General features: G+C 34.6%; 2 protein-coding genes across 2 annotated transcripts; one reads left to right on the plus strand and one right to left on the minus strand.

Moving 5' to 3' along the window:
• Nucleotides 1–1,636: 1,636 nt before the first annotated feature.
• On the minus strand, nt 1,637–9,954 carry MARCH6 (membrane-associated ring finger (C3HC4) 6). Its single transcript, XM_018454042.1, has 7 exons — nt 9,850–9,954; nt 7,649–8,096; nt 6,767–7,088; nt 5,129–5,496; nt 3,638–4,294; nt 3,112–3,565; nt 1,637–2,436 (listed from the first exon to the last, which is right to left on the minus strand). The coding sequence occupies exons 2-7, from the start codon at nt 8,033–8,035 to the stop codon at nt 1,688–1,690; spliced, it is 2,937 nt and encodes a 978-aa protein (XP_018309544.1). The 5' UTR covers nt 8,036–8,096; nt 9,850–9,954; the 3' UTR covers nt 1,637–1,687.
• A 1,248-nt stretch (nt 9,955–11,202) lies between these two features.
• Top3alpha (topoisomerase 3-alpha) lies at nt 11,203–17,651 on the plus strand. The gene is made up of 11 exons (XM_018454041.1): nt 11,203–11,693; nt 12,786–13,132; nt 13,372–13,490; nt 13,576–13,922; nt 13,987–14,275; nt 14,488–14,986; nt 15,367–15,706; nt 15,796–16,405; nt 16,476–16,704; nt 16,989–17,242; nt 17,397–17,651. Exons 1-11 carry the CDS (start codon nt 11,475–11,477, stop codon nt 17,435–17,437), a joined length of 3,294 nt encoding a protein of 1,097 aa, XP_018309543.1. The 5' UTR covers nt 11,203–11,474; the 3' UTR covers nt 17,438–17,651.
• The last annotated feature ends 979 nt before the right edge of the window (nt 17,652–18,630 follow it).

Here is an 18,630-nt window from a genome sequence, read left to right on the forward strand (position 1 = left end):
TACAGCGCATGTGATACAGTGATTATCGCTGCACTGAGACTGCAATAAAATCAATTTTAAACCATTAACTTTTAAAAACATTGTACAATATATAGATATTTTTTTATATATTTATATATATATTCGTTTATTATTATATCATTTTATTTAAAAGTATATATAATTATTATTATTAATGATAATGTATAATTATTATATTATATCTCGTTATGATTAATAATAATGAATAATATACATATATAATATGATGATGTATATATTTTATAAATATTATTATATTTAACATAATAATATTAAATGCATTATACATTTTATTATTACTGAAAAACTTGGATAATACATATACAACTTAATTTTAAATTACAAGTTCAGATGAAATTTTTACCACTTTAAATTGCAAATTTACAATTTGTGATCCTCCAAAGAAAGGAGTCTGATTTAAAAAATTTTCTACTAAAAGTTTTTTATGTAGTAGATTATTTTGTTTTTCTCCAAAAAAGAAATTAAATCAATGAAAAGAATTTTTATATTTGTACATATCTGACTTCTGTTTGTTCATGCATTAAAAGTTTACTGAGTGATTATTAAATATGGTATTATTTTTAGTAAATAATGTGAAATTTGGTTGCAAAGAGAGAATATGTGAGAATAATTTGTAAAAGGAATATACGTGTAACTTTTATACTAGCGCATCACGTTATTTTATAAATAAATATTAAGATATACATACGGACAATATTATCTTGTTATAAAATATTAGTTTATTGTAAATGTTTTGTACATACATGTACATACCGTATCATCAGGTATCTACACATGATTTATGCATAAATATTAGAAATAATCAATCCTCACGAATAAAAACAAAAATGTAATTAAGTATAATCCATATATAAAACTTCAATTAATTTGCAAACATTTGAGACTAGCAAAAATATTTGATTACAATCACTAGTCAAATGTATGCAGTTTATATAAATTCTATTACATAGAGATCGATATTATAATCTAATATGTTAGATAACAATGACCACGATGTACTTTCATATTCCTTTTTTTCATTAATCTCTTTCTCTAAGATCTAAAAGAATTATCGAGAGGTTGTATTCTGTACATTTATATTTGTAATATATTTGTTTTATATTTCTGTATGCCTATTTTATAACTGCCTAATGATAATGTTAACCGTTGTTACACGGTTTTATATTATTCTTACGTAACGACACGTTCGTGATAGTTACATGAAGAATACAGATACGTTAGGAAATTATAGAATAAGCACAAGATGGATTACGTCAGAATTTCGGAGTTTGTAGCAAAGAATAAAATTGTATTTTCTCAATATATCTATATCATAATTTTGTAATCTTTGTCATCCTTCATTGCTGCAAATAATGCGATTGGAATCTCTTTCATTATTTGTTAATCAAGATAATTGGTATACATATGATAAAAACTATTAAGCATTAGAGTGAAAAGCGATACTAGAGAACAGTCTTTGATTTATTCAGTATCGCTTTACATTAATAAATTATAATATTAAAAATAAAATTATGACTATATATATATGTATATATATATGTATATATAATATAAATTATCAATCAGTAAGTAAATCTTAAAGAATGTACACGAAGCTAATCCTAATCCGTTTCCGCCCGTAACAATATTATGCCTATTGACATCGTTAGCTCGATCTTGGTAATTGATGCTGTTGGGTCTGCGATTTGTTACGATGCTCATAATTCACGAGCCTTTGCCCCACGAGATACTTGTCGTTCTTAATATGCTCATACAGCTTTTTAAATTGACGTATCTGAAAGCAAATCACTGCGCAGACCAGATTTACTAAAAGAAGGAAAGGATATAGACGTCTGGCGATAAGGATCTGGGTCTGCAGATTAGTCACAAGAAGTGGAACTATTCCATAGGCCACGGCATAAGGAACCGCAAGAGCGAGGCCGAAACAACATATGACGGGGGCTGCTAATTCCTTGATGATAAACTTTAAATCCATTTCCCTTATTCCTTCGTTGTACGCCCGCTCTATAGCGAGACGTATTCGCCATTCCGGTCCCATCATCGTTACGGCAGTAGCTATCTTCGTATACAATACGCCCAAGGCCCAATCTTGCCAGATGAATAAAATGGGATTTTGCTCTAACGGGACACGTAATGGAACTACCACAACTAATTCAAGAAGAAGACCGAATAGGAGCGGTATGACTCCGACGAGCAGCACGAATGCTACTGAAGCTTTCACGGCCAAGATCGCCCAGTGCTTGATCCGGTCTATAATGGCTCTTCGGCCACGAGGCAACCAGGAGAACGCCAATGCTAAACCTCGAGCTGCGGCCCAACATACGTACGTCCCGCAGGCTATTGTGTATACTTCGTGTACTCTTCCGGATAAAGAACCTACAGTCTCGCCACCATCTAAAAGAAAAGCAAAAAATCATAGTTGATACAAATTTTCGAAAATGAATATATAATATTAGACCGAATGTTATGTGAATACACAACTAAGTACGAAAATGCTTATTCGTCTCAGTTAGGTAGATCTTAGGTGTTTATAGTCTGTTTTCATTTCAAAATCATGAGTAATGTCATCTTAAGTAATGTCTTAAGATGCTAATATTGATAGCTCTGTGATTATTTATGATATCTTAAGACTATACTTAAGGTCTTAAATATAGAACGGATCATGAATACTGATCTCAATACTTAATAATATTTCGTGAATTTTTATACATACCTAGATCTCTTCGAACCCTGGTTGAAGTGTAATATTTTTCGTAATAAATTTTTTAGTTTTTTTAAACAGTTTTTATTAGTATTAATATCATTAAATTACTTGTTAATTTTATTTGTGATATTACTATTTTAGTTTCAGTTTAAGATTGCGTTTCAAGACAAAAAATGAAATCGGTACACAGTTCACAAAACAGAATATGGATATGTATATACGTAAATTCACATATGTATAAAAATTCACCAAATAAGCACAGAAATGAATATTTTGCAAGATTCATAATATTCTCTCTCAAAATGATTGCACGAAAAATTTTTATAAAAAAGTTAACTTAGAAAAACGAATAACTTTAGACTTACCAGATCCAGTTAATGTAGGCGGCAACACAGGCGGCGACGGAGCAGGTGCGCCTACCATCCACAACGCCATCACTCTACGTCCCAGCCATACGGGCAGCGTCATAGCGACTAGACTGGCGATCACTAGGGATATGCAAACGCAAAATAGAAGTCCAACCAATCTCGCGGGGAACCACCGCGGTCTGATATAAGGTTGAAATCCCGTGGGCCCCTCCCTCTGTAGTAGCGCTTGATGCGCAGCACCCAAATCCGGATGTTGTGGTTCCTCGATTACCGCTGGTCCTGGATCATCCGCCTGATCTCGTAGAAGATACGATTGCAGATCCAGCATCCACGCTACCACGCGACACCATGCTCTTACTAAAGCTTTCAACCATGTGCGCGTGTGCGACTGTTCAAGTAATGCAGGAAGGATTACTTGCAACAAAAGCAGCTCCAACGAAAGCTCGCTGACCTAGAATTTAGAGAACACAACTTATTTAATCACCGCAGTAGGAAGGAGTAAAATAAACATTGTTTGTCTTACCTGAGCTTCGCTTTGTACAGTCACAGTATAGGGTAAAAATCCTGGCCAAACCCATCTCAGGATCTTCACGGGCAGCCACAACATCAGTAAAATCGCCGTGCCGAATATGATTGCGGACGCGACTAATCGGCGTACGTGTCGCAATATAGGAAGATGTATCATTTCTTGTATAGGGGAGAAATCGGGATCGTTCAGATTTCGTAGAAACCAGAGAACTCCAGGCCGCAGGACCTCACGTAAGAGAAGAATAAACGATGCGAAATAATATATGTAAACCATTCCCACTAACCAATGGATAAACATGGATGTGCCGGGAGCAAGTCTGAACGAGGATTCTCTATCTCTGAGAGTAGCATCAAACATTGCTAACGAGCAAATGTCCAGCCACCAGCCGCAAACTAATGGAAGTACGCCGATCTCCACGACAGAGAGTAAAGAGACCTTGACAATAACGTAGCAAAGTCCTAAGATTCGCTGGGAACGTTGAAAGCCTAATAGTGCGGCGAGAGTGTGAAGGATCACCAAACAAACTCCGATAACGCAGTAGCCGCACAATGTGGTCACTAAGCCTTCAAAATGTGATGCGGCTGCATGTTCTTGCAGACCCAATCCCGCTATCGTTAACTGACCGATATGATACGGGCAGAAAGCGAATACCTGAAAAATATATTACGAAAGGTAAAAAAAGAAGAGAAATTAGTTTTATATATCATCGTAAAAAAAAATACACATCAATTAGTCAATATGCATACACATCCAATCATGTACATACAAGATTCTGGAAAGTGTGGTATAACCGAGAAAGAAATGATTTCTCATGTAAAAATAAGTTGAAAATATAGAATACAACTTTTTCGAATAAGCTTTGTTTTCGAAAAAATCGAGTTTGAATATCGTTTTCAATTAACAGATAATTATCATATAAGCGTTCGAAAAAGTGAAGAATTTGAACACATTACCATGACTTCACGTATCTTTAATTCGCTGAGCAAGAATTTGTCTGTCACATGAAGAGCGAAATTTCAATAATTGTTTGATAATCTAATAAAATAAATACATTATTGAATCTTATTACTTTATTTTAAGCTACAAAGAACCAGACTGACATAGAATTAGCGATAAATGAGATTGAGGCTGTGGTCAAAGTCTCGCTACAAATGCTTCAAAGCATTTGATGGACTAATTAGAAGAAAGAATTTTGAAACTGACCAATTAAAAAACGCTTCAAAGCGTTTGTAGCATCGCGTTGACCATACCCTGAATGAATCAAGTAGATTGTCAAGTGCTAGTCAAATGCATGTACACTTAACGAACAATCAAACTCGATTTTTTTTTTCAAAAACAGTTTTTTCAAAAAAAGTTCTATATGAACAAACTTTTCTATATTTTTTACTTGTTTTTATACAAGGTGCACATATTTCGGGACACACATAAGGAATGACCTCCTTTCCAGTTATACCACAATTTCTGGAATCTTATATATAAACTCACCATGATAAATAAGGTGTTTAGGGACACAACCCAGAAGACATGTTCAAGAAAGACAAGAGATCCGTCCAATCCTAAGAGACGCTCCCAAGTTAATTCTTCAGCTGGTCTATCCCACTCCATAGGATTCCAATTGGCCTCCTCGGCTTCACCCTGTGCGTGTAGCGCTACATGGGCCTGTAACGCATGTTCCGCCCAACGCTCGCCACCCGCGGCAGCCTGTCCACCGTCTACGCCGAGTTCATCCCTGATTGGAAGGGGTGGTACGGGAGGAGCTGGTGCTTGTACGTCTCTCACCAGATCTTCGGGTTCGCCAATTCGTGCATTATTGGCCAAGTTTTCTGCCATTTCTTGATATATGAGACGTTGATCTATGATTTGGTTGAATGAAACAAAAAATCCCATTTAATACTGGCTAATTTAATACTGCAAGATGATGATTAATTACTTATTTTGAGTAATAAAAGCAGTTGAATACCTTCCAGTGCCTTTGAAATTTTTGTAAGGCAAGACACTATTACTTTATATTATTAGGTTGTCAAGTATGAAATGGAGCAAACTTCATATCCTTGATTTCAATCGCGTATAACTTCATTCTGATGCCATCTGTTGATATAAACTTGTTGTTTAAAAGATTTATTTTTCTTCTGTTAGAATCATTTTTAATATTTAAAAAATATTAAATAGTTTTTTGTCAATAGACGTTTTAACGAAGTCATGGAAAACAGCGAAATTCGTGTTTTGATGAAATATGAGTTCCACCGTGGAGCCACAATACGGCAGGCAGTCGACAATATCAACAGTGTGTTCCCTACCCAAGTAGCTACGAACGCGACGGTAGCTCGTTGGTTCAAAAGATTTCTGGCAATTTCGACCTGTCCAATGAACCACGTGGTCGACCTGAGACTCGGGTGGATAATAATGTCCTGAAAGCCACCGTGGAAGCGGATCCCAGCCAAAGTGAATTAGCATTAATTATCGGTGTATCAAAGCAAACAATCCTGACTCATTTGGCACAAATCGGCAAAGTGAAAAAGCTGGACAAGTGGGTGCCTCACGAATTGAACGATGCGCAAAAAGAACGACGACTCAAGACATGCCTTTCTCTTTTATTATTATTATTAATTCGGCGATTATTATTAAATCGGCCGAGATTGGTCAATCGATCGGCTCCCATCCTCTTGCACGACAACGCTCGATCTCACACCGCACGAATGACCGTGGCAAAGCTACAGCAGTTGAAGTTAGAAATCCTCTGTCACCCACCATACTCGCCAGACCTTGCACCCACTGACTACCACTTCTTTCAAAATTTGGACAACTTCTTGTCGGGAAAAAAATTCAATTCCGCAGAGGCTGTGAAAACGGCCTTTCAACAGTTCATCGACTCCCGTGAGTCAGGCTTCTACAGCAAAGGGATAAACGAGCTACCGTTGAAATGGCAAAAGTGTGTCGATAATCTGGGTGCATACTTTGATTAAAAATATAAAGTTTTTATTTGAAAAAAATCGAGTTTTATTTTATTAAAATTTTGCTCCATTTCATATTTGACAACCAATATAATAAAGTTTGTCGTGTGTTATTGTAACACTTTATTATTTTTAAAAGTCTGGAAGTCTATCTCTCATCTTGTCAAATTACCTTCATTATGTAACTCTCCTTCTTGTGGAATAGGTGGATCAATGAAAGGAGGGACATTATTGTTGTCCTGGACTTCTTGTGGCATAGCACGTTGTTCCTGAGGTTGTTGTGGTCGTTGTGCGTTTGCTTGTGGAGGATTGTCAACTGGGGGCAGTTGTATATCTCTTTCAAGCCAGTCGGGGCCGCCCGCGTGTAAAATTTGCTCGCGTAGCCATACCAAGCCGATAAACGCAAACAAAGTGCAAGTAACTACGAAACAACCGTGAAACACATCCGACGATATATTTTCGGAGGAAAGCATATCCATCGGTAACGACATTATCTGCAAATACATAATTTCAATATTAAATTTGTTAGTATTCAATTTTTAAGTCGCAAACTTTCCTGCATGAACAAAATAAATAGGTATAATAACAGCATTAACTTACAGCAGTTTTTGAAAATAAATATTAATTTGTATATATAAATATTATTAAACATCAAGATCCACTTCACAAGCAAAAGTAAGACTATTTTTCTTATTTGATTTATTCTTATTTGTCTAGCTTCTACTTATAATCACTAATAATGCTATTAATACATTATTTTTTCCATGTATGTTAAAGTCAAGCTCAAGTCTATTATCCCGTATCAGATTTGAGATTGAGAGTGAGATTTAATTTAACCAATCAAAGCAAAATTTACTAAACTTGATATAGGTTTGCTTTTCTTCTGATTGGTTAATTTAAATTTCAATCTCTAATCTGAAGCTAACATCTCATTTATCATATGACAAATTTTTCCTGTTGATTGGCTAAAGAGAACTTCTCTATTCTGCAGCCAATTAATACACTTGAAAAATTTGTCATACGATAAATCTAATTTCACATTTCCTTCACTTACCCGAACTAAATCGAATGGCCCGCTGAAGAGAGCTCTATATGTGCGACACGCAGTTAATGGGACGACTCCCAACCACGCGATCGCCACCAGTGTGTAATGTAACCAGTATTTCACGGCGGTAACGATGCTTGAGAATAAACCACCTACGACATCTCTCAGTGGTAAACGCCGCGGCATATCTGGACTATATATAGGTGTGAATGAAAAACGGTAACCACAGAGTTCGCAGTATTCCTTGCGCGAGTAGCGCATCCACTGCACCAGACACTCCTGATGTATCCATTTAATGCTGCCTGTGCATATACAGGGATGAAACAAAGGTCTGTCTGCAAGGCCTTCGGATCGACAGACCCTACAGATGTCCGCACCCAACATGTCCTCCGTCATGTTTGGTATTTTAAAAATAGCAACTTATCAAGCAAGGAAAGTCAGAAACAGTCTTCTATTCCTGAAAATACATGAAATATCCATGAATCTTATATTAAATAATTAACAAATATGAAAGTTTTAAAAAGATATATAACACTTCATCTTATAACATTTTAACAAAATTTGTATTATCAACAGATCATACAATTATGAAATTTTGGGAGAAAAAACTGAAATGGAAATTTGAGGACTCAGAAAAAACATAGTCTGGGCCATAACTATGAAGCACAACAAATTAACGCAAACATTCTAGATTTAAAGAAAAATATATTAAAAAACAATTTTATTGAAAAAAATATTTATTTTTACAATTTTTAATGTTTTATTAGTTCTCTTGTGGTTTTTACTATTGCCTTTTATAAGAAAATGCAACAAATGTTGAATGTATTATATATTTATGGCTTATAGCCAAGTATTAACACACTATATTCTTATATCAAATTGGACTTGATTTTTGACAATTAGAATTAGACTTTGTAATCCTATATTAACGAAACTTTACAAAAGATTATTGCGTAGTTTTTTAAGCATTTGAGTCATGATGAAATTTTTTTCATAAATTCCTCCAAATAAAACTCTTGAATTCATATCGGATCCAACAATTACATAAAATCAAAGAAAAAATTTGATCTCTCTTTTGCAAGAAACAATTCCGATTGCAGATTAATAAACAAATATATATGGAAGACGAAGTTCGTATCATGTGTATTAAAAGAAAAAAGAAAAACAAAAGTTGATGCGATCTGCAAAACGAAATTATTCTTCCAATTTTAGGTCACGTTTTTGTCCGTCTTGGTGAATATTTTTCTGAAATTTTTCGATATTTTTCAGAATTTTTATGTAAATTTCAGAAGTTTTCGAAATTTTTGAATAATTGTATAATCTTTTAGAAAATTTCTCGGACTTTTTATACAAATTGGAACGTTTCAGAAATACCGAGAAAATATACATCTCTTTTAAAATTCTTCGTACATGTGAATTCTAAAATATTCTAAAATTATATATGTTTATAAGTATATTTCGATGTATCCGATTTCTGATTGGAAAATGACTTTTAATGATCATTTTGGAGTCATTTTGACATCATAATGACTTGTTCTGCTTATGAATGTATCATTTTATCCTTCTTTAACATTTGGAATAACAAAGATAAAATAATACATCATGATGTGCATTAAACATGAAACAAAATACACTAATAAAATCTAAAGAATTTTAAGGTTTTTTTTTTTAAATTTATAGAATGAGAAATCTTAGAATGTTTCAGAATTCACATATATAAAAAATTCTGAAGATGGAGACTTTTTCTGAAGTGTTCCAATTCGCATAAAAATTCCGAGAAAGTTTCATTAGGACGATAATCGTAATTGCGTGCTCATTATGCAAATTAAACACGATATAGGAACGATCGTTCAATGACACGACACAACGACAAAACGCTCAATGTAACACGACACGTCAGGTTTCCGTGACCTTTCCTTTCTCGGAGAAACAATGCGTAATATACGACCGCGTTAACGATCGCGGCTTACGATATCTGGAACATCGCGTTTGGGTCGGATTGTCGGATTGTTTGGAGGAGAGAAGAGAATACAATCCGTCGTGACAAAACAAGAAACCTGACGTGTGTACGTACGTATGTATGTACGTGTATACGCGTTTCGACGGTTACGACTTCTTGCGCGAGCGATCTCTTGACTATTCGTCGGAGACGCGACGATGACGTAACGTGATATAATATTGTAACGCGACATTCGGCAATTGATACCCACGTGTGTGTGCCCTGAGAAAAATCCACATCGGGTCGAAAATTATTGTGCAAAAAAACGAGGGACGTCCACCACCCACTCTCCGCTGCTTGCAAGTTCTTTCTGCGTTCCAACTTCCATCTGCGATTTAGTGATTTCTCACTCCCAAAACCCACAAAATGCAAAATCACTACGGTTTTCCACTGGGAAACCTAGTGCAATACTAGGTCTGTTCGTGTTGCATGAAATCCCTAAATATTTTTGCACTTAAAATGAGATAGATATATATTTGGCCTTGAAAAGAGAGAAAGCGAAGATGCCGAGTGCCAAAAGTGCAAGCAACGCGAACAAACCTACTGGTGCGCATTGAGTGCAATTGGATTAAAGTCACTAGATCTATAAATGGTGTGTTCGGGAAGACGCTAATAGCGCTACTCTGTCATTCTATCTTCGTTGTTTATTAGACGTAAAACAAGGATAGAATGACACAATAGCGTCTCCCTGAACGCACCTAAAGTAGCTCAATTGATTTCAGGGTATCAATCATGAAACTTTATCCCTAGGATAGAAAGTGAAATAATATAATTATAATTGTAAAATAATAATATTATTAAAGAGCGAAAAACGCGAAAGATGTAAAAAGCAGTAAAAAGTGCAAGCAATGCAAATTCGCGTTACTTGCACTTTTGTACTCAGGATCTTTGCTTTCTCCCTTTTCCATGCTCAGATATATTAGGCCGGAATCAGACTACGCATTGAATATTGAGATTGAAGATTGAAAGATTGAAATTTGACCAATCAAAACAATAGGAGCTAAAATTCCTTTGTCCTCACTGGTCAAATTTTAATCTTCAATCTTCAATCTCAATCTTCAATGCATAGTCTGATTCCGGCCTTATACATATTATTATATGTATTATTATCATCATTATTGTTGTTATTTTATGTATTATGCTGTCATTTTAAATGCAAACATTTTGGAGAATTTCAAGCAATGCGAACAGATCGCTCTTGGATTTGCTGTCGAACGTGTGGGGCTGTGTTCCAAATTTACTGTCAGCACTGAAAATGCGACAGTTTACGTCACGTGCACTATAGATTTTCAGTACAACAGTCAATTTTGGAACACAGCCTCGATTGGTCACCGAACAGAAAATGTCGAACATGGCTGACATGTCGGCCAATCATCTTCGATTCTCAGGCCTCGATTTTCACTTTGTTCTTTTCAACTGAATTTCTTGCACTTCTTGCACGTTGAATGAAAAGAACAATACCTATTGTGGCTGTGTTCCAAAATTCACTGCCAGCGCTGAAAATCTACAGTTTACGTCACGTATACTATACATTTCCAGCACTGTCAGTAAATTTTGGAACACAGTCTGTATCGCACGTGTGCGCAGATCGATACGTAAACAGAATTTTGGAGCGAGATTTGTCTCGCTGTTGACGAATCGTGTAAAATTATGCGATAGAATATGGAAGTGGACGTTTATTTCCTGTCGATTTAGTCATTACGAAAACGCAACTAAAGTAGATAAATCTCGTATTGATACATCGTTTATTGTTGCATTTATTAAAAAACGAAGTGTTCAAGTAGCAAGTTTATAACCTTCGAGGGGGAAAATTGTCAACAATGCCAGAATAATGTAATGGCCTTTTTTAAGTCTTATACCATTGCATTGAATTGTACGATATATTACGGTCTGAAAAGCAAAACCAGTAACTTGTTTAGCAAAAACCCTGGTAATACGTTTTGCTTGTTAAGACAATACTGTTCAAAGAGCGTCATGAAGGTTCTCAATGTTGCTGAAAAACCTGATGCTGCTAAAAATATTGCTGGTTATTTATCCCACGGTACCAGTAGAAGGGTAAGCATTTGTTTATTTATATGAATAGAGCGTTTTCTCAGTAATAATTCTTTATTATCATTCATTTACTTCTCGTTAGTCAATCATATTTAATCTTGCAACAGTTGTAGCTTGTCAGAATTATATCATAATGTAACATTTGTATAGTATATTCTTTTCTGTCTAATTCCTGTCCAATTTGAGTTCCAGAACAAAAACACAAAGTCATCGACGCAAAAAAATTCAATGTGAGTAAAGACCTGTTCTTTTCCCACACCAAGTTCTGAACTGGTGTACGCTGATGCAGTAAGTTAGAGTGAGACAGGTATAGTTTGTTTCACTCTAACATATTGCATTAGTTCAGAACTAGTTCAGAATTCTTTGAAAAAGAACAAACAGTAAGATTTCATGGACTGTGAAGTGTTGCTAAGTGTCAATTAGAAAAGTATCAATACTTAGATCTGTTCTTTTTAGCTAAAATTCTTGCATGATTCACCTTTCTTCCTTTTCTCTCCACGTTTGAGAGAAAAAGAGAAAGGATGAATGTACAAGAAATTCAGTTAAAAAGAATAGGCTTCTTTACAGTTTTCGAAATCATACCCATATTGATTTTTTTGCATTGATGACTTTGTATTTTGACTCCAGAGCTCAAATTGGATAGCCCTAGTTTAACTTTTCATACATTTTTTAATTATTATATATTTATAATTTATGTTGGAAATATTTTAATATCTTTTGCTTATTTATATTAATTTATTAATCTCTTACTAATGTTGAATATATTAATCAAGTTAGAAATCAAATCAGCGTTCAACTACTGTCTTGCCTTTTATCTGCAATTAATCTTTTTTTATACTCCACTTATACATTATTATTGTATTATTTGACAGATATCTCTTTATTTACATTTAATAAAGTTATTATTTATAAACCAAGAGATCTGTAGAAATATTTTTCTTTTATCTATTACTAATAGATTAATTTTAATCTTGGTTTAATTTATTCTTCATATCTTTTTCTTACAACTAGAGAAAGATAAAAAGTAAGTTAAATCGAAATTAAAATTAATCTTATTTTGGTAGAAACGGGTATTAATGATTCTGTTTTTTGTAGAGGGAAGGTTTCTCCAAGTACAACAAAATCTTTGAATTTGACATACAATTATGGGGCCAAAACTGCCAAATGATGATGACATCTGTATCTGGCCACTTATTAGGCTATGATTTTATAGACTCCTATCGTAAATGGCACAGCTGTCATCCGTTAAACTTATTCGATGCTCCAGTATCTAAGCGGTGCCTCGAAAAGAATTATGAAAATATTAAGAGAACCTTGGAGCGAGAAATACGATCTTGCAATGCATTGATTATTTGGACAGATTGTGACAGAGAGGGGGAGAACATAGGTTTTGAGATTATTCAAGTCTGCCAAGCAGTCAAGCCTAATATCCGTGTATATAGGTAATTGATGACCCTTTGGCTGTGTTCAGCGGAGAAAACTAATCAGTAGGCATTCAATAATTTTTTAATTGCTTTTAATTGCATATGATTGGTTCCTACCTTTAGATCCAGCGAAGAACTAAAGACAAGAATCAATCATATTAAAGAATCACTGACCAGTTTTCTTTGCTGAACGCAGCCATTCTTTGTGTTACACATTTTTAACAAGATTTATAATATATGTCCTCTTAATGTTTTAGAGCAAAATTCTCAGAAATTACGAGACCGTCTGTTGAAAGAGCTCTGCAAAATTTGGTACAGCCAGATAAGGCGATGAGCGATGCCGTAGACGTAAGAAGTGAATTAGATTTACGAATTGGTACTACTTTTATTAAACTTCACTAATTAGAATGATTGAGCTGTAACTTTCGTTATAAACTTCTAATTGACAAACATATCAACAGGTGCCGCGTTCACGAGGTTTCAGACCTTAAGATTACAGAAAGTATTTCCCAATACTCTTGGAGATCTGCTCATCAGTTACGGAAGCTGCCAGTTTCCAACGCTTGGATTTGTAGTCGAGAGGTTTCTTGCTATCGATCGCTTCAAGTCTGAACCATATTGGAAACTACAAGTGGTAGACGATCGAGAGGGGATATCTGTAGAATTCAGATGGGCCAGGGTAAGATTGTTTGAAAAAATGCCTTGCCAGATATTTCTGGACATGTGCTTGGAACAGCCGGAAGCTACAGTGGAGAAAGTAACATGCAAACCAAAAAGTAAATGGAGACCTCTGCCCCTGGATACTATTGTAAGTAACTAAGTTAAGATATTGCGAGATATTTAACATTCTATTTAAAAAATCATCAACTCAGGAATTAGAGAAGCAAGGCTCTCGTAAGTTACGCATAAACGCGAAGGAGACGATGAGGATAGCGGAGAGATTGTACACTCAAGGTTTCATTAGTTACCCACGCACAGAAACAAATATATTTCCGAAGGAATTGAATCTAAGATCTTTAGTAGAGCAACAAGTGAACAATCAGGAATGGGGTAATTTTGCGCAAAATTTACTGGAATCTGGAATAACTCCTAGACAAGGGAAGAAAAGCGATCAAGCGCATCCTCCTATTCATCCCACAAAGTATACCGACAATTTGTATGGTCAGTTCGTAGTGCTTGTTCTTCCCTTATAGAAATCTAATATCTGTTGGCCAATTTAATGCTGGGAATTACTCATTTTGAATAAAAGCATTGAAAAATAATACTTTCAATATTCAAAATAACTAATTAATTAACACCTTTCGGTATTAAATTTCTATAAGGGTTATTTATCGTTAACTCGACTGCGTTAGTCAGTTGCAATTTATCAATAGGAAACGAAGCGAAGGTTTATGAATTTGTGGTTCGACATTTTCTGGCTTGTCTGTCGAAGAATGCGGAGGGCCGAGAAACAACGGTGGAAATTGATATAGCGGGAGAGAAGTTCAAGGCTAACGGTCTTGAAATCATAGTGAAGAATTATCTTGATGTGTACATATACGAGAAATGGAATAACAAGCAGATTCACTGTTACGAGCAGCGGCAAGTTTTTCGACCAACTAGCATTGATATGGTGGAAGAGAAAACTTCAGCACCAAATTTATTGACCGAGGCTGAGTTGATCGCACTAATGGACAAACACGGCATCGGTACAGATGCTACTCATGCTGACCATATTGATACCATCAAATCCAGGCAATACGTGGGCTTAACGGATACTCAACATTTTATGCCAGGCAAATTGGGAATTGGTTTGGTCATGGGTTACGATAATATGGGCTTTCAAATGTCCAAACCGCATTTGCGTGCGGATTTAGAAAAAGATTTACAACTGTAAGCCAACTTAATGTATCATTAGACAATCTCTTATAGCTAATTCGATTAGACGCACGTAGAGCGCACTGGTACATTAATTAATATCTTACACAAATTGACGTAAAGATGTGTGTTTAATATAAATTCTTTCTATTATTTGAAATCTATTTTTATCATAATTTAATTTCCATTTATAATTGTTTGAAATACAAAAATGAATTAATCTTATTTCTATGCGATTTATTTCAAAACGTTTATTTAAAACATTTGCATTTCACTATATATAAATTAGTATATAACGGTTTTATTATACACGCGAGTGCATACTAGTGCATCCAACCGAATTCACTATTATTTTGTATGTATAAATCTGTTTTTATCATATTTTATTATCATAGGATATGCGAGGGTCAGAAAAACTCGAATGAAGTATTACAAAATCAAATTAATAAATATCGCGAAGTGTTCCAAGTGGCTATAGAACGCGCCAATTTGATAGATGACTCTTTAGCACGCTATCTCGAAGAGAGACCTCTTCAAATCGAGCAAACACAGCTTACTCCAGTGATTACTACTATATTTAAATGTCCAAAATGCGGCTCTGACATGGTTCTAAAACAGAGACGACAAGGCAGAGGAAAATATATCTCCTGTATGGGATATCCAGGATGTACCAATGTAATTTGGTTTTCAGAAGCTGTAGAGGATGTGGAAGTTTTAAACGAAACATGCAATCGGGTAAATATAACATCTTGCTCGCAGTGTATTTCACATAAATATATATGTTTTCATAAGTTATTAAATTTGTGGGCGATTAATATTTTTAGTGTACAGAAAATATACGCAAATTAAAATTCAAATTAGTCAGAAATGTGATACCCATGTACGGTACCTCTCACACAACTTGTATAGGCTGTGATACTACGTTTAATGAAATGTTAAATATTAAAGAAGATTGCATTAAACAAACTGGAAGAACGAATTATACTGCTCACAATAATACGAGGAATACATTAAGCTCCACTTCAAGTACATCTCAATCTATCTCAAGTACATCTCAATCGCGAAGTACCCAGCCAGTTTCTAGTAGTACAGGATTTGTACGAAATAATAATGACTTGATCAGAACTTCTACTACATCCAGACCAAACACACAAAACCAGAATTCTAATATTTCTCAGCCGAATAGCTCAAACAGGCCAAATACTGTCAATAGGAGTACAGTATCGGACAATAGAGAAAACCATTTTTCTTGGATTAATTCAGGTGATTTCAACAATTCAGGAAACAGAGCAAATCAATCTACGTCGAGAAATTCTCGCGATACGAACAATGTAAAAGATATGTGGGGTAATACAGACAATAATTCTGAGATTATGTGTCTCTGTCATGAGACTGCGATCCAGTTAACAGTTAGAAAAGACGGACCAAATAAAGGTAAGTGGCAACCGCATATAAGTTTGTGATTTGTCGCGTAAGTTGCTTTGAATAACATTTGCAATTTCAGGACGTTTGTTTTACAAATGCGCTAAACCGCAGGGAAGCGGTTGTAACTTTTTTTTGTGGGGATCTGACAGCGCCGAATCTAACACAGAGAACGAACATTCCACTTGGGAATCTAGGAACGGAAACAACGATGGTACTGGTCACTTTTCTGGTGCTAGTACTTCTAATAACGATTGGGGAAATCCGTCTACGAATAATATTATGTGTAATTGTAATCAGCCCGCTCGAAAGTAAGTAAAATCTCCGACTAGAAAGAACGATAAATTTTCTGGACTAGCCATATATCAATGTCAATAATTAATGAGTTGAAATCATGATTAGTAATTGTTCATTAACAGCTTCACTAGAGGTCTGTTCTTTTTGTTCTAAAATTCTTGCACGGTTCATCTTTCTTCCTTTTCTCTCCACGTTGGAGAGAAAGTGAGAAAAGATGAACGGTGCAAGAAGTTCAGCTAAAAAGAACAGGCCTAATGTCTTTATTAATATATGTAAAAATATTTTCGTGTTTCTGTAGGTTAATGGTTCACAAAGATGGCCCCAATAAGGGACGACATTTTTACGGATGTCCCAAGGGTGTAAGCTCCACTTGTAGTTTTTTCAAATGGGCAGATGAAGATGACGCCAACGATGGTCACACAGACTGGAGCAATTCAACTGCGAGAGGAACAGGAAATAAAGCTCGTAGCAAATTTTCACAAAAAGGCAATGCCCCCAAAAGACCCAGACTCACCGGGGGTAAGAGAAAATGTGGAAATTGCGGATTGGAAGGTAATATTTAAAGAACTTTTTCAATCATGTTTTCTCTTCTGTCTCTCTCTTAACTGTATCAAAAATAGATTATGTTCTCAATTACATCTGGTTATCTAAATTATATATTTTTACATTATATATTATATATTTTTCATTTTGTATTTTTTTACAGGTCATACGAGGAAGAAATGCCCGAATAACGCGATGGACTGACGAATGAATTTTTTTCAATACGGTATTGTAAATAATGTACAGTTTGTAACGATTGGAATTGTAAAAAATATCTTAATTAGAATGAAGTGTCAAATACAGCTTTATTTCTAAGACTTAACTACTGCTTTCTAACTTTTACGAGTGTTAAGATAGGAAGTAGTTTGATCATCAGAATCATTTGGTGTTTTATAGTTACTGTTCATATCCTAGTAAGCGGCGCAAATAATAATATTTAATAAATTAAATGACAATTCCTTTGTTATAAGAAAAATTGTTTTTCATTCTCTGTAATTCTTCTTTTTGTGAGTGAAATGCGGTTGTTGCGTTAATTATAAAAAATTAACATAATATTATTATTAACCATTATCGTTATATGTTTCTATTAGCGTTCTGTTATAATATTGATAAACTTTTTCGAAATATATACTTTTTGTTTCTCAGAGATTAACTTTCTAATTTTTTGAAAGGCGTAACGTAAAAAATTATCGTATCTAAAAGTACATCAAATTTTAATTTTAACAGATTGTTGATTGGAGGTTGTTCTTCTTATTTTTGTTTTTGCACTAAAAATTCATTTGAAAATGAAATTAATTCACGTGAAAATGAAAATAAGAGGAACAATCTCCAGTGATCTTAATCTTAACAACTGTTGTCTAGGTCATAATCCTGAACAACATTCAAGAGGTTTTAGCCGTCGATCGGACATCTTGGGAATGCTGATACCGGCGGTACTGTTACTTTCAAGCCTGACAACTCAATAAATACTGATTAAAAAAAGACTATTAAAGTATTTTAAAAAGCTTACGAGGTCAGCTATTAAATTCTGGAATAAAAAATAAAGTATTTCATTTAAAAAAATTAATATGACCTTGATCTGACCTTGGTGACGTCACTACACTTTTTGTCTGAAACATTTTTCTCAAAAATGCTTCATTTTCGAAATATTCAACCGCTTCCGGACTTTTTGAGGACCATACCATATTTATGATGTACCTATTGCTAAACTACTTTAAAAGACTCGATTAACCGCACTCAAAAGAAAACACTTCAAAGCATTTGTAATGAGACTTTAATGATGAATTCGATCACTCGCACTATACTGGATCAGTGCATATTAAAAACTGCTTTACATAAAATATCTCAATGCAGTGATACAATATAATCAACTTTGACAACGAAATGATACATGTATA

Source organism: Mycetomoellerius zeteki, unplaced genomic scaffold (genome assembly GCF_001594055.1).
Source record: "Mycetomoellerius zeteki isolate Tzet28-1 unplaced genomic scaffold, Tzet1.0 scaffold421, whole genome shotgun sequence".
NCBI classification, from domain to species: Eukaryota; Metazoa; Arthropoda; class Insecta; order Hymenoptera; family Formicidae; genus Mycetomoellerius; species Mycetomoellerius zeteki.

What these genes read in the sequence shown, in the direction of transcription:
- MARCH6 (XM_018454042.1), bottom strand. Translation starts at nt 8,035, where the DNA reads ATGACGGAGGACATGTTGGGTGCGGACATCTGTAGGGTCTGTCGATCC. An exon ending in AGGAGAGTTACATAATGAAG is followed by an intron (nt 5,497 to 6,766) that starts GTAATTTGACAA and finishes ACCAAATCATAG; the next exon opens with ATCAACGTCTCATATATCAA. An exon ending in GCCTACATTAACTGGATCTG is followed by an intron (nt 2,437 to 3,111) that starts GTAAGTCTAAAG and finishes CTTTTCTTTTAG; the next exon opens with ATGGTGGCGAGACTGTAGGT.
- Top3alpha (XM_018454041.1), top strand. Translation starts at nt 11,475, where the DNA reads ATGGCCTTTTTTAAGTCTTATACCATTGCATTGAATTGTACGATATAT. An exon ending in GTATACCGACAATTTGTATG is followed by an intron (nt 14,276 to 14,487) that starts GTCAGTTCGTAG and finishes ATTTATCAATAG; the next exon opens with GAAACGAAGCGAAGGTTTAT. An exon ending in AAAAGACGGACCAAATAAAG is followed by an intron (nt 16,406 to 16,475) that starts GTAAGTGGCAAC and finishes TTGCAATTTCAG; the next exon opens with GACGTTTGTTTTACAAATGC.